This window comes from Myodes glareolus, chromosome 15, assembly GCF_982192425.1.
Source record: "Myodes glareolus chromosome 15, mMyoGla1.1, whole genome shotgun sequence".
Taxonomy (NCBI): Eukaryota; Metazoa; Chordata; class Mammalia; order Rodentia; family Cricetidae; genus Myodes; species Myodes glareolus.
The window spans coordinates 20,575,830-20,589,061 of NC_142040.1; the positions used below are offsets into that span (position 1 = coordinate 20,575,830).

At 35.7% G+C, this 13,232-nt stretch overlaps 1 protein-coding gene across 1 annotated transcript in view; it reads left to right on the forward strand.

Annotated features, from left to right (window-relative positions):
* The window catches only part of Homer1 (homer scaffold protein 1), a 103,752-nt gene that overhangs the window by 28,721 nt on the left and 61,799 nt on the right, over window positions 1–13,232 (forward strand). Inside the window, exons 2-3 of the mRNA XM_048455932.3 lie at window positions 6,964–7,120; window positions 12,292–12,423. Of these exons, the coding sequence (XP_048311889.1) occupies window positions 6,964–7,120; window positions 12,292–12,423 (289 nt within the window). The remainder of the gene's footprint in view (window positions 1–6,963; window positions 7,121–12,291; window positions 12,424–13,232) is intronic.

Here is a 13,232-nt window from a genome sequence, read left to right on the forward strand (position 1 = left end):
GTTACATGCTGCCTCTTCGGTGGTCTGCACAGGAAATGCAGGGAGCTTCCTGCTTCCCTGAATACTCCCAGTCTCTTTGCTCCACCCCTACTTCCTGTCTGGGTTTCCCGCCTATACTGCCTGCCTGGCCAATCAGCGTTTTATTAAAATATGATTGACAGAATACAGACAATTCTCCCACAGTCTAGTACAGCATTCTAGTACAGGTAGCTTTATGATGTGGATTATGTCATTTTAATATACTTTTGAAGTTCATAGCTAAACCAATTTTAGTGTATTTTGAGATAGTACATTAAACATGTAATTAGTATAGAAACAAAAGTATTTTGAAATCTATTATGTGCATTTAGTATACATTTCTACTCAGCTGTTGTCATTGGAAGTACTTCATCTGAATTTAAATTTCATGAAATATATTCTTGGGGAAAGATTCCCATACCATAGTTGTTCCTTACATTTTTTTTTCTGGTAACTGAAATGAATATCAGAGTTTAAATTTATTCCCCTCAGTAGTTCTGTTCTTCAGGTGCTCAGTAGTAATGTGACTAGTGTCTACCATGTTAGATAGTGCAGTTTTGATCATAGTAGGTATACTGTTATATGACAGTTAAATTGCATATATATGTATAAAATATAATCAGATTTGCAGTATAAATAAAACTAGAGAAATGGTGAGAAATTTTATTATTTGAAAAATTTTAAAATACCTTTTATTTGAATGTATGTGCACAACACCTGTGTCTCCACTGATCAATTTAACATTATTGAGAATTATCTTGTTGTTCTTTGAAGGTGCTTTTAAACCTTAAGTGGCCTTTCAATGTTTCAGTCATTTTTAAAGTTTAAAGGACTGGATGTTTACTGAGAACTCTTCCTCAGATTTCTCTCCTGCATACTGTTAGTTCTCTGAATTTAACTTTATTTAGAGGAAATCATTAGGCCAGAAAATAACACATAAATTATAATAAAATTGATAATACAAATTTTATATGTAGCTCTAAATGTTATAACTCCTGATGCATCCTAAACCCATGGTATTTTAATTGTGTTTCTAAGTAGAGAAGATTTTGAAGAAAGTGGAGTAGCAGAGACATCAGTTGGCAGTGCCACATTTTAAGTTTGTATATCTCCCTCTTGAATAGCAAGGTCATGTTATAATTTTGTATTTGCCACAAAGTGACTTGTAGGTTTTATAATGCACCACCTGCTGTGTGTTTGGTTCATCACTAGATGAAGATGAAATTCTTAGAGTATAACTATGTGTTGGGTAAGCATTGGTAAAATTGTTTTCCTCTAAGTAGAATTTTTTTTTAAGAGAATGTTCCTTAAATAAACCAAGGTTAAATGCATAACAGTAATTGAAGTTCTTATGTGGTACGTTTTTTCTTGATTTATACAAGAAACACCAAATATTTTAGTCAATATTTTGGTTAGGTGTATTGGGGTAGGGGAGGGGAAGGAATTGAGATTTAGTGCTATAGGTAAGCAGTTTATATTATGAAATTTGGAAAGATAAATCTTTTTAGAAATGTCAGTGCTTGTGCTCCTGCTTGACCGAGGCATGCAGTGCTACTTCAGTGGTACACAGTTCGTTCTTCAGACCTGGGAGCAAGTAATGCACATTAGCATCTGTCCACTCCTTGATGTACCCTGCACACGTTCTAAGTTTTAATCCCACCAAGTACCATTCTTCTCTTGCCACATCAGATGAAGTCCAAACTAGAAATTTTGTTTTGTTATTTTACTCTAATCAAGTGGGGTATTTTTGTCAGGAGTCGTGTGTTCCTCCTGTGCTCCAGTCATGCTGCCAGGCTGCTCTGAGTGTCTGCTCCTTTACTCTTCCTTTTGTCTTCTCTGTGAATAATAGAAACACCTTTGTGTCAGATCCTCTAAGTCCATCGAACTCTAAGGTCCTAAAAATTGTCAGTCACTGGCTCTTTGGTAGTCTTTGAAAATGTTCCCTAAAGCAGCATTTTCTCAAGTTACATAAATGCAACTTTTCCACAATGACATTTTTTAAAGTAGTTCTGCAAGGTAAAAAAAAAAAAATTAGTAGTAGTTAAAGGACTATAAATAAAAATCGTCAGTTCTCTGTGCCACACCCTCCTTCACCCAGCCCCATCGCAAGGGACAGCGGCTTTTAAGAATCCCAGTACTTCTTTTGGTGGTTGTCCTTGCACAGCTCTCACTCGACTGTGTTTTGGTTAATAGTTTTGAATGTTAAATCTCTGGTAGAAAATGAACTGGAAGTAGACTGTGGCAACACTCCACATCCTCCTTTCTACTCCTTCCTCCCTCCTCTCCACTAATCTCAGTACAGTTATAACTTTAGCTATCGAATTCTACTACAGTTTTAAACAGGGCAGTCGTGTGTACTGTGGAGTGCTTAAGAAGTGCTTAAGACTGTTAGTCTGTAGCTAGCTAGGCTGGAGCTGTGCAGGACCAGTAATCATAGTGGGGCAGACAGGTGAAAACAAGTTACTGTAGCTCATTTGTACATTAACCTCTTCCATTCCTATTTGTGTGGTATTTTAAGTAGTAGCTATTTCACTTAGGAAGCCTGTTTGATCACAGCAGAAGCCTGCAGCTAGGCTGACTCATTTCTTTAGTTCACAATCGAGGAACTGGATTCTTTGATTTCCCATGTAATATTAACTAAGAATGTTGCCCCTATATTCAGTTGTATCTTCATTAGAGTGTTAGGATGGCTTCTACAGGTATAGTTGTTATGTGCCGTGTTTAAGACAAGATTCTTTCTTATATATTATCTCTTGGTGCATAGTCATAGAAACCTCCAGCAAATTTCTGAGCAATTTCGTTGACCAGGATCATTGCTTCAGAGATCCATTTATAGACCAACTTATGGCAAGAATGGAATTGTAGAGGCAGATAGTATCTGAGGTTTTTTGGGAGGAGCTAGAAGGATTGTTAGTGGATAGTCAGCCAATAGTGTCTTAATGGTCAAATTCTCAGTGGAAAGTATTAGCAACGGTATTTCCAGTAACCAGGCCACTTTCTTTTGAAAAAAATTTAGTAGAAAGGGAGTTATTTGAAGTTAAAAATCTTTATATCTTTGAATGTCCATTAGTACTTAAATATCTGAAAAGGATGTTTGTAATGTAGGCACTAAAGGTCGAGTAAGAAATACCATTTCTCTTCAGTTTGATTGTAATTATTGAACCTACACTTTTGTACTTCCTTGGAGCAAAGCTTTATCAAGTAAGTACAATATTTGCAAAAGTATAGATTTCAGTAGTCATCTTAAAGAGCATTATCATTGATTCATTTTAAAATAAGTCTAGTCAAATGACAAATGTGGACATTTTCTAAATCTAAATTTCAGTAGCCCTGGAAAGTGCTGCTTCGTTCATTCTTTTATGTGCTCATTTCTTATTGCACAGATGTTTGAGATCTAGATATAATAATTGTCAACTCTAGTGAATTTGAATAGGACTCGTTTTTCTAACAGAATTCCGATTTTTTAAAAACTTTCTCCCCCTCAGTTTTCTTCTACTTCTAGGTTCCCATGTTTGTATTTAAAGTTTTAGAATCTATCACTGAATCTAGAAGTGTAACTAGTGGTTGAGAGCACTGGCTGCTCTTCCAGAGGACCCAGGTTCAGTTCCCAGCACCCACATGGCAGCTCACAACTGTCTGTAACTGCTATTCCAGGGGATCTGATTTGCCCTCATACAGACATACATACAGACAAACACCAATGCATAAGATATAAAAGTAAATCATAAAATTACAAATTAAAAAGAATTGTAACAGAATTTTAGCTCTGTAACAATATATAGAATTTTAAAATTATTTTATACTAGTTTCCTAAAGTAATTTAGTGAACCAACAGAAAAACACCCCAGTAAGTTGTTCTTATTAATATAAGTATAACATATATAGTATTTTCAACCCCTAATTGTCTGATTACAGAGTATAGAAAATTATCAAGAATCCTAGGCTTATCTCTAGGATTGACATTTTGTGTGTGTGTATGTGTGTGAATCTGTGTGTATATATAGTTTTGCTTTTCTAAGCTAGTTTAAAACATTCATAGTGAGTCTGTTTGCTTTTTAATTTGAGGTTGATGCTGTTTCATAGAATGGTTGCTTTGAGTTTTCTTAACAATTATCTACTTAAGAAATAATACTGTAGTCATTATTAAGTAAATCCTCAATCTTGTATTTTCTGTATATATACATGTATTTTCTAGTGATCATTGCTATAACATCAATAGCAATGTCAAATACCAAGGCCAATTTTCAATGAGGTAATATATACCTCAAAATCTGTGGTTTGTTTTTATGATGTGTATATAAATACAATTCCTAGCATGAAGATGAGATCAGAGATAAAATAATTGTCTATTACTGGATTATTAAAAGTTATATGCATTTCTTTATTATAGAACTTGTTAGGATCTTTATTCTTCAAATGTTCATAGTAGATGCTTTAGAATTGGATATGACACAGTATTTGCAAAACGTATTTTAAGATGGAGCTTCTGTTTCTCAGTTTCATAAAATAGTTAGAAAAACACTATTTAATTCAGTTAATATTTTTGTGAATTATTGTGGAGCAAGTAAAATGATGAACTTTTACTAAGAAAAAGTATTGTGTTTATCAATTGAATACTTGTCAGTTTGAGATGCATTTTTAAGTCTTTCTAAAGAAGAGACATAATATTTTGTTTGTACCCTCTCTGCTGCATCTTCCATAGCTTTTCCAACTTATTAAAATGGATAATGTTCAAACATATTTTAAATTGCATAGTTATAAAACTGATGATTTCCCTAAACTTTGAGTTCCACGTGGTTTTCTCTAATGAGGTCTAAACAGATGTTGATTTTTTAACCTGACTAATCTGCATGCCAATTCTTAGTCATCTGATTTTGGTCAAGATTGAGCTCTACTTCTAATCCTTCAATCTCTAATCCCATGTTCTATTTACTATCCTGGCTAACAACACTTGTATCTTTTCAGTTGCCCAAAATTTAAAAATCCAGGAAACTCGGGTTTCTCCTTCATCAGAATTCAAATCACATCATAAGTCTTTGCTGTCTTATACATTGTCAGTGTTTAATAGCATCCTGCCTGTTGTCCATTACATAACAACAGCATTCTTCCCCTCCCCCCTCACCCCCAGCTCTAAGAACTAAACCTAAAGTTTTATGCATTTCCTGCCTGATAGGCAAGCATGATGCTATCAACTTTATCTTCCTAAACTGCACAATTATTTCCTGCCTGATTTCAGTTGCTTCCAATGGAGATCCCCAAGAACAGGCCTTGTGCCTTTTTTTCCAACTTGTAATATTGTTTTGAGTATTGATTAGTTTTGTTCTTTCTATTTGTAAAACCTTCTTGTACATTTTTCAGATTCTGCTTGATTTAAGAAAATATTGTTTATAGTTTTGAGTACCTCCTCCATATACTTTTTGATATAGTTCATGGAAGGATAGTATATTGAATAGAATCTTTCAGTTATTACAGATTGATGTAGTTGTAAGTTCATAAAATGTCTGAGTCAGGGTCAAATAGAAGGATTCTTTATTTTTATAGTCTGTTCTATAGTATATTCTACTTGTCACCTAGGACCTAAGTTTTAGGAATAGTTAATTAACAAGCAGTGAAGCTTGGCTCCTAGGAAATAGAATATCATGTTCCTAAAAGCTTCTGATCACATGTTTATATAACAGTACATACCATTGTTTCATGTACATTTCTTTCGTGTGTTTATTTATTTATAGACATGGTCTCATAATGTTTGCAGCTCAGTTTGTCCTTGATTTTACAAGACAATGCTTCCCAAATGCTAGGATTGTAGGTATACTACACTATACCCAGTTAATGTATCATTCCATTATCAGTGTCTTAACATTGAACATGTGACCAATTATAGTATGACTTGTGCCTGAGTTAAGCTTATCTAACACATTTTTCTTCATAAGACACATTAACTTGCATCTATGCGTATATAAAACTTAGGAACACTTCAGCATTATGCTGAGAGGCCATTTTAAGCAGTGAAAGCATCTATAATAGCACAGCAGTGCAAAAACCGTGGTACTAAACAGACCACTGAAAAGACACCTGCTTATATCATCTGAGTGTTGAAACAAGATGACAGTATTGTCGTGTTCATCTTCAGGTGGAAAAGTACATGTTAGGTGACTCAAATTTTTCCACAGCTCTGTAAGACGGGGGTCACAAGTACTTACTTGAAAGACTATTAATTTGGTTCTCTATTGCTGTGTTAAAACAATAATCAAAAGCTTGAGGGAGAAAATTGTTTATTTGGCTTACAGCTTCCAGTCCATTATTGAGGAAAGCCAGGGCAAGAACTGAAGCAGAATTCACAGAGGAATACTGCTTACTGGCTTGCCCAGCTTGCTTTCTTATATAACCCAGAATCACTCGGGAGCCAAGCGCTCCCCTCCACCCCATCAATCATTAATCAGTTCCTCAGAGACATGTCCAAAGGCCATTCTGATGGATGCAATTCCTCAATTGAGGTTCTCTCATTCCAGTTGACTCTAGTGTGTGTCAAGGTGGCAAAAACTCACAGAGTTACTGATGTCTTTTAGTGAGTAGCTGAATTCATGTGCACAGGGTCTCTGAGTAGCAAGAATTGGCTTTTTTAAATTTTTGTTATTTTATTTTTTGGAGTCAAGATTTCTCTGTAGCTTTGAAGACTGTCCTGGAACCACCTCTGTAGATCAGGCTGGTCTCGAACTCACAGAGATCCACCTGCCTCTGCCTCCCAAGTGCTGCCTGGCAGCTGTAATTTTTTAAAAGAAGTTTATAATGGAGTACTTGCACTTTTCATATTGGAAAGAAAGATTCTTTTATTTGTGGGTATGTGTAAATTCCTCGTAATGCAGAGCCAGTCAGTCACCTTTATGGTTTTATATCTTGTCTAATGAAATAAAACTGTTCTCAGCTATTCTTTGTCTTCTTCCTCAGGGAACAACCTATCTTCAGCACTCGAGCTCATGTCTTCCAGATTGACCCAAACACAAAGAAGAACTGGGTACCCACCAGCAAGCATGCGGTTACTGTGTCTTACTTCTATGACAGCACAAGAAATGTGTATAGGATAATCAGTTTAGATGGCTCAAAGGTAGGTGACAGTTACTTCAAATAATCTTACTCTCTTGCTCTCCTCAACATAGAACTTCAATTTCATTCATATTTTTATTTTTATTAAAATACTCCTTTTTGAATTATTAAAGCCTGACTTTAAGAAACAAAAAGTGGTCATTCTTAGAGTAGCAACATTTTTTGTCCATCAAGTTTTTTTGAATAAACTTACTCTCTCATTTTATTTTTATGAGAAAGCATATTTTTCAGATATATGGTAGATTAGTTTGTTTAATGAGCATTTCTTGTGTCTCTGTTTTGTATCGATGCTAAATGGTAAGAAAATACTGGTGAACTGTGAATTTCCATATTAGTCACTTTTCATTCTTACAACACCAGTTTTTGACTACTTGTGGAGAAAAGGCTTTATTTAGTTTACAGTTTTGAAGCTAGCCCAAGGGGGACCAGCCCTCTCTCCTTGGTTACACTGTGTTGCTGGGTCCTAATGTGCCCTCGGGGGAGGGAGTGAAAAGGTTGCAATGTCAATGAACTCAGATGCCAGGAGTCAGGTAGAAGGCTTATAGCAGACTTGTTTATTTAACAATGGGGAAAAACTTATATAACATCCTCCCAGCACCTGGGCATTCTGATCCATTGACAGTTGACATCTCATGCTCACCTCTCATTGACTAAGCATGATCATGACCTCTGTTGCTAGGCACTTGGAAAGCACAGCTTGGTATCTCTTGATTGACTAGGCACAGACAGGACCTTTGGTAGCTCCAGGCAGACTCCAGGTTGGCTCCTTTTGGTTAGGTAGGCCTTAACTTCCTACAACAGTGCTGTATAGTTTGGTAATGATGATTCTCTTATGGATGATCAAGTGATTACATTTTGAGCTCTGGTGGAGCTTAATGGGGCCAGGCATGATCCCTTTATGATAGCCCATTCAGGAGAATTGAAGTTCTTAAAATTATTTTTCTAGAGCACATTCTCAGTGACCTGATGATGACCTACCTCTAGATAGAACACTTGAACGTTTAACAATACCTTCTTCAGATCACTTCTGGGAGTGGCATATAGGGCTGAGAATCTGAGTGTGAGTCCCAACACCCATAGAGAGGCTCATAGCTATCTGTAACAAGTTCTGGAGGATCTGTTACCCATTCTGGCACCAGGCACACAAATGGTGTACATACATATAACCAGGCAAAATGCTCACAAACATTAAATTAAATAAATCTAAAACAACAGCAACCAAGATCCTTTAGGAGAACATGGTTAATGCTTAACTAATCCTAACAACTTCTGTACACTTGAACCATGAAGCCTGCTGACTTCAAAGCTAAAGTAACAGAAGTGTTAAAACAGAAATCTTAAAATCTTTGCTTTTAGGAGAGGTAGATAGTGTAACATGATCAAGGACCATTGTGTTCTACCCTCAACTCTGTCATTTACTGTTTTGACGTTGAAGAAAATGCTTTCCTTTTTTCATACCAGTGTAAATAGTCGTAAGGATTAAGTAAGTTTATATCAGCAAAACACATTTCATCCTTGGTTGATAGTATGCTGTTCAGAAGGGAGAATTTTGTTTCAAACATCAAATTCGGAGGTTACATTCAAGTGAGGCCTTTCCAACTTTCCATCAGTTCAGTGTAGAAGTTAGGGACACAGAATAGAAGCCACCTCATTGGAATTTGCTAGCCCTGTGACCTTGCTCAAGGTGTTTAAGTTCTGTGCATCTGTTTTCTCACATGTAGAAAAGATCTTAATAATAGTACATGCACTGTTCCACTAGAGCGTTGCTGTGAAGAGCAAATACATTTTAAAAAGCATAATGTGCAGCAATGTCTTTACTCTGGGTAAAGATGCTTGTCACCTAGCCTGACAACAGTGGGACCCGATAGTGGAAGAAGAGAACAGACTCCCACACATTGTCCCCAGACTTACAGGGCACGTATGTGCAAATGCACATAATATAAACATTTTTAGAGTAGCAACACCACCACAGTGTACAATGTTTATGACATTTGTCCTACATATACTTAATATTACTGGGATGATAATTTTACTTATGACCTAATATGGTTTGAGGACTAAAAAAATCATTTAATTTAATGCTAAACTTGTAGTCTGACTTTTCACTATGCTCACTCCTTGTCTTTTTAACTGTCTTACAGGGAGGGCTGGAGGTGTACCATAAAGCCTTTGGTTCAGTGTCGGTCACTACCATTCCCACAAAGAAATAAGAAGGCAGGCAGGGATAGTAGATTTATTTCAGGAGCAGACCTTGTGTTGACGTCTTACTAGATTATAGGACCTCAGGGCTATATAGACTTTGTGTCCTGCATAGGTGATTAAACTGTGTTTTTCCAGATAGTTCGTCTTCTTTACGCTTTCATGTGAATGACTTAAAAAACTTGAGATGATGATAGTAAATTTCTGTGAAATATTAATGACGAGTAACTGCTCATAACTGTTTGGTTTAGTGAAGTACAACAGATATTAAATATTATCTCAGGCTTTAGACTGTTAATTTATTTTCCCTATTTGAACTCTCAGTTTCTGTAATCTCTTGTGTCACTTGACCTAAATTGCAAGTATGTTGTGCTTTTATTAGATGGGGTTTAAAAGGGGTTAAATGGAAATAAAGGTCAACTGAAGTAGTCCGTGTCTAGGAAGGAAAGTGCACTGAAATGATTAAATGCACTTCAGTTTTTTCAATATTTTTTCTACTGTCTCATCTCCATCTCTCTGTTTCACGATTGCCTTAAAAGCCCAGAGTACCCTAAGTAGAAAATGTTCATTTGTTCTTTGTGCTTGAACTGTACATGCGAAACAGTTGATTTTCTTTTTTTTTTTTTCTCCTTTCTTTTTTCTTTTTGCGACAGGCTTTTATTCTTTAGCTCTGGTGTTGGGGACCAAAAATACTAATTGCCAGGGAAAGGGTGTGAGGATTAGAGATATAAGTAAAGAGTTTAAAGGATGCTTAGTCGTACCACAAGGACATGTGCTCAACTATGTTCATAGCAGCGTTGTTTGTCATAGCCAGAACCTGGAAACAACCTAAATGCTCCTCAATGAAGAATGGATAAAGAAAATATGGTACATTTCTACAATGGTGTATTACACAGTAGAAAAAAATAACGGCATCTTGAATTTTGCAGGAAAATGGATGGAGCTAGAAAACATCATTTTGAGTGAGGTAACCCAGACTCAGAAAGACAATTATCACATGTACTCACTCATAAGTGGTTTTAAAACATAAAACAAAGAAAATCAGCCTACAAATCACAATCCCAGAGAACCTAGACAACAGTGAGAAGCCTAAGAGAGACATACATAGATCTGATATACTTGGGAAGTAGAAAAAGACAAAATCTCCTGAGTAAATTGGGAGCATGGGGACCTTGGGAGAGGGATGAAGGGGAAGGGAGAGGCAGAGAGGGGAGCAGAGAAAAATGTAGAGCTCGATAAAAATCGATCAAACTTTAAAAAAAAAAAAAGAGTACAAAAACACGAAAATAATAGAGTAGAAACTATAGAATAGTACCGGGAGGGAGTTTCAGTGAATACTGAAATCTCCCGCATTTAATTTCCCATTTCTTTAGCAGAACAACTATGCCTGTATATCATCACTAAAATTTCATCAGTTCCTAATAGCGCATAAACATTTACATTTGTAGTGTTTTACTTGGTAAACAAATTTCAGGGTTTTTTTTTTAAGAAAATGCTGGATTTTCATTTCACGTATACTAGTTTGTCAGATGACAACTTCAAATTTGACAACATAAATGTTTCTGTTGTTGGTGCAATTATATTTCTGAATTTTAGGGAGCACTAGACTACTTACCTATTAATGTCCCTTCCCTTTCCAGCACTGGCAGAGAACATGAACTAATGTTATAATACCCGAAATGTGTTAAGATCTCCAGAGTTAATCTTTATTAACATGCTAAAAATGCTGTGTTTTCTAAGAAATTATGCCACCAACCTGTGTTTTTTTTAAATAAGAAAAGAAATATAACTATTTTTTTTAAAGTTTTTTTCCCCTTAAATAGAGAAAAGTCTTCTAAATGATTGAAAGTCTTTTTTTGCATGAAAATATATTTTGTGTAAATTAGATTGTATAAAGCTTGATTGTGCATTAAAATATCAAAATATCATACACTATTTTATTTTGTTTTAATTTTATGTATGTGGGTGTTGTGCCTGCATGCATGCCAGTGTACCATATTCATGCTGGTTGCTTGATGGTCAGGTCCCCTGGAACTGGAGTTACAGTTGTAAACTGCTATATAAGTGCTAGAAATTGAACTCAGGTCTCTGGAAGAGTAGCCAGTCTCTTTACCCTCTTAACCACTGAGATATTTCTCCAACCCCTTAATACATTTATTTTTGAATGATTCTGTTAAAGCTAAAGCATATTTGTTTCTAGAGAATAGCATCTAAAATTAATGAATATTGATCCTCAACATTCCCAGGAAAGAAGTTTCAAAACTGTTTGAAGGCTCAGTGGTTGAACACTTGCCTTGTATATGCAAGATCCTGAGTTTGATGGCCACTCTACCAAAAAGGGGCAATTGCTCTAAAACCAAGATTAAATAAACTGCTTACATTTGTCCATTATCAACTTGTAAAAGTTGATTTACAAGGTACACCGTTGGGGCTTGGGAGCTACCTCAGTCAGTCAAGTGTTTACTTGTGCAAGCATGAGGATCTGAGTTCTATCCCCAGCACCCACGTAAAAAAGCTGAACTACATGGGATATGTTTGCAGTCTTGGCTCTGGAGAGATTGAGACCAGTGAATTCCTTGGCCTTCTCGTCAACCAATTTAGCCTAATCAGCAAGCCCCAAGTCCTAGTGGGAAACCCTATCTCAAAAACCAAGTTGGACAGCTTTTGAGGAACAACATTTGAAGTTGTCTGGCCTGCACAGGCATATGTATGCGTGCATCTGCGCGCATGCCCTTTCCCTGACACATACACACAAAACCTTTAAAGTGTTTTGGATCATTAAAAATATATCTGTAGTTCTACTAGTTACATATTTCTACATCGCCACTACCACAATTATATATTTATATATATATATAAATTTATATATTTACCTTTGTGAGCTACAAGTGATCCTATTTTTAGCTGAAATGGTCTTACATTTAAATGCCTATTTGCTTATTTTTGGCTGGCTACTCTTATTTTATTTTTCAGGCAATAATAAATAGCACCATCACTCCAAACATGACTTTTACTAAAACATCTCAGAAGTTTGGCCAGTGGGCTGATAGCCGAGCAAACACTGTTTATGGATTGGGATTCTCCTCTGAACATCATCTTTCTAAAGTAAGTATTTAAGTAGATGTCTGAGAAAATCTTCATCTCTAATTTACATGTCCTAATATATAATAGTAAGTGGAAAATACAAAATATAGGAGAAATTTGTTTAATTTCTATATTGAGACAACTATATGACTTTAAAATAAGAATATTAATATATTAAATATTATATAAATAAATATAAACTACCTCTCCAAAAGGGTTTTTGATAAAAAAAATTAACATCCTTCATTTGGAGATGGTTTTCAAGATAAGCAAACAAACTCTTCCAAATTGTGAAAATTAAAGTTGACAGGAATATAGATTTCATGTGAATTCTCTTATTTGTTCCTTAATATGACAGTAGTCATATTTAAGTTATTGTTTGTTGAGAAAACTCTTGATTTGCTTGAATATAGAGTCTTTGAACTGTCTGCAGTACAAACTGAGATCCAATCAGCCCCAAGAGGAATTTCTTGGATAATGTAGATTAAATGAATTACAGTGTTATGAAAGACTTATAAAATGCAAAGTGTCACCAGACTGAGTGCTGGGAACAAGCAGTTGTCCTGTCTGTAAAGAAAGCCACCCCATGCTTACATTAGGCATCTCGAGTCCTTGTGGAAATTACACAGAAAGAATGAAAATAGAGAATGGAAAAGTGCACAGGGAAGAATAGCCACAAGATACTAGGAGGTTAGGATGAATAGTACTCACCTTGCTCTCTAGATTCTGTGCCTACAAGACATAAAGATTAATGCTAAAACTATTCTGTTTAAAGGCTTTGCCCGCTTAACAGATTTTCAGGTGCTTACATGAGACTTGGTATAAACAGG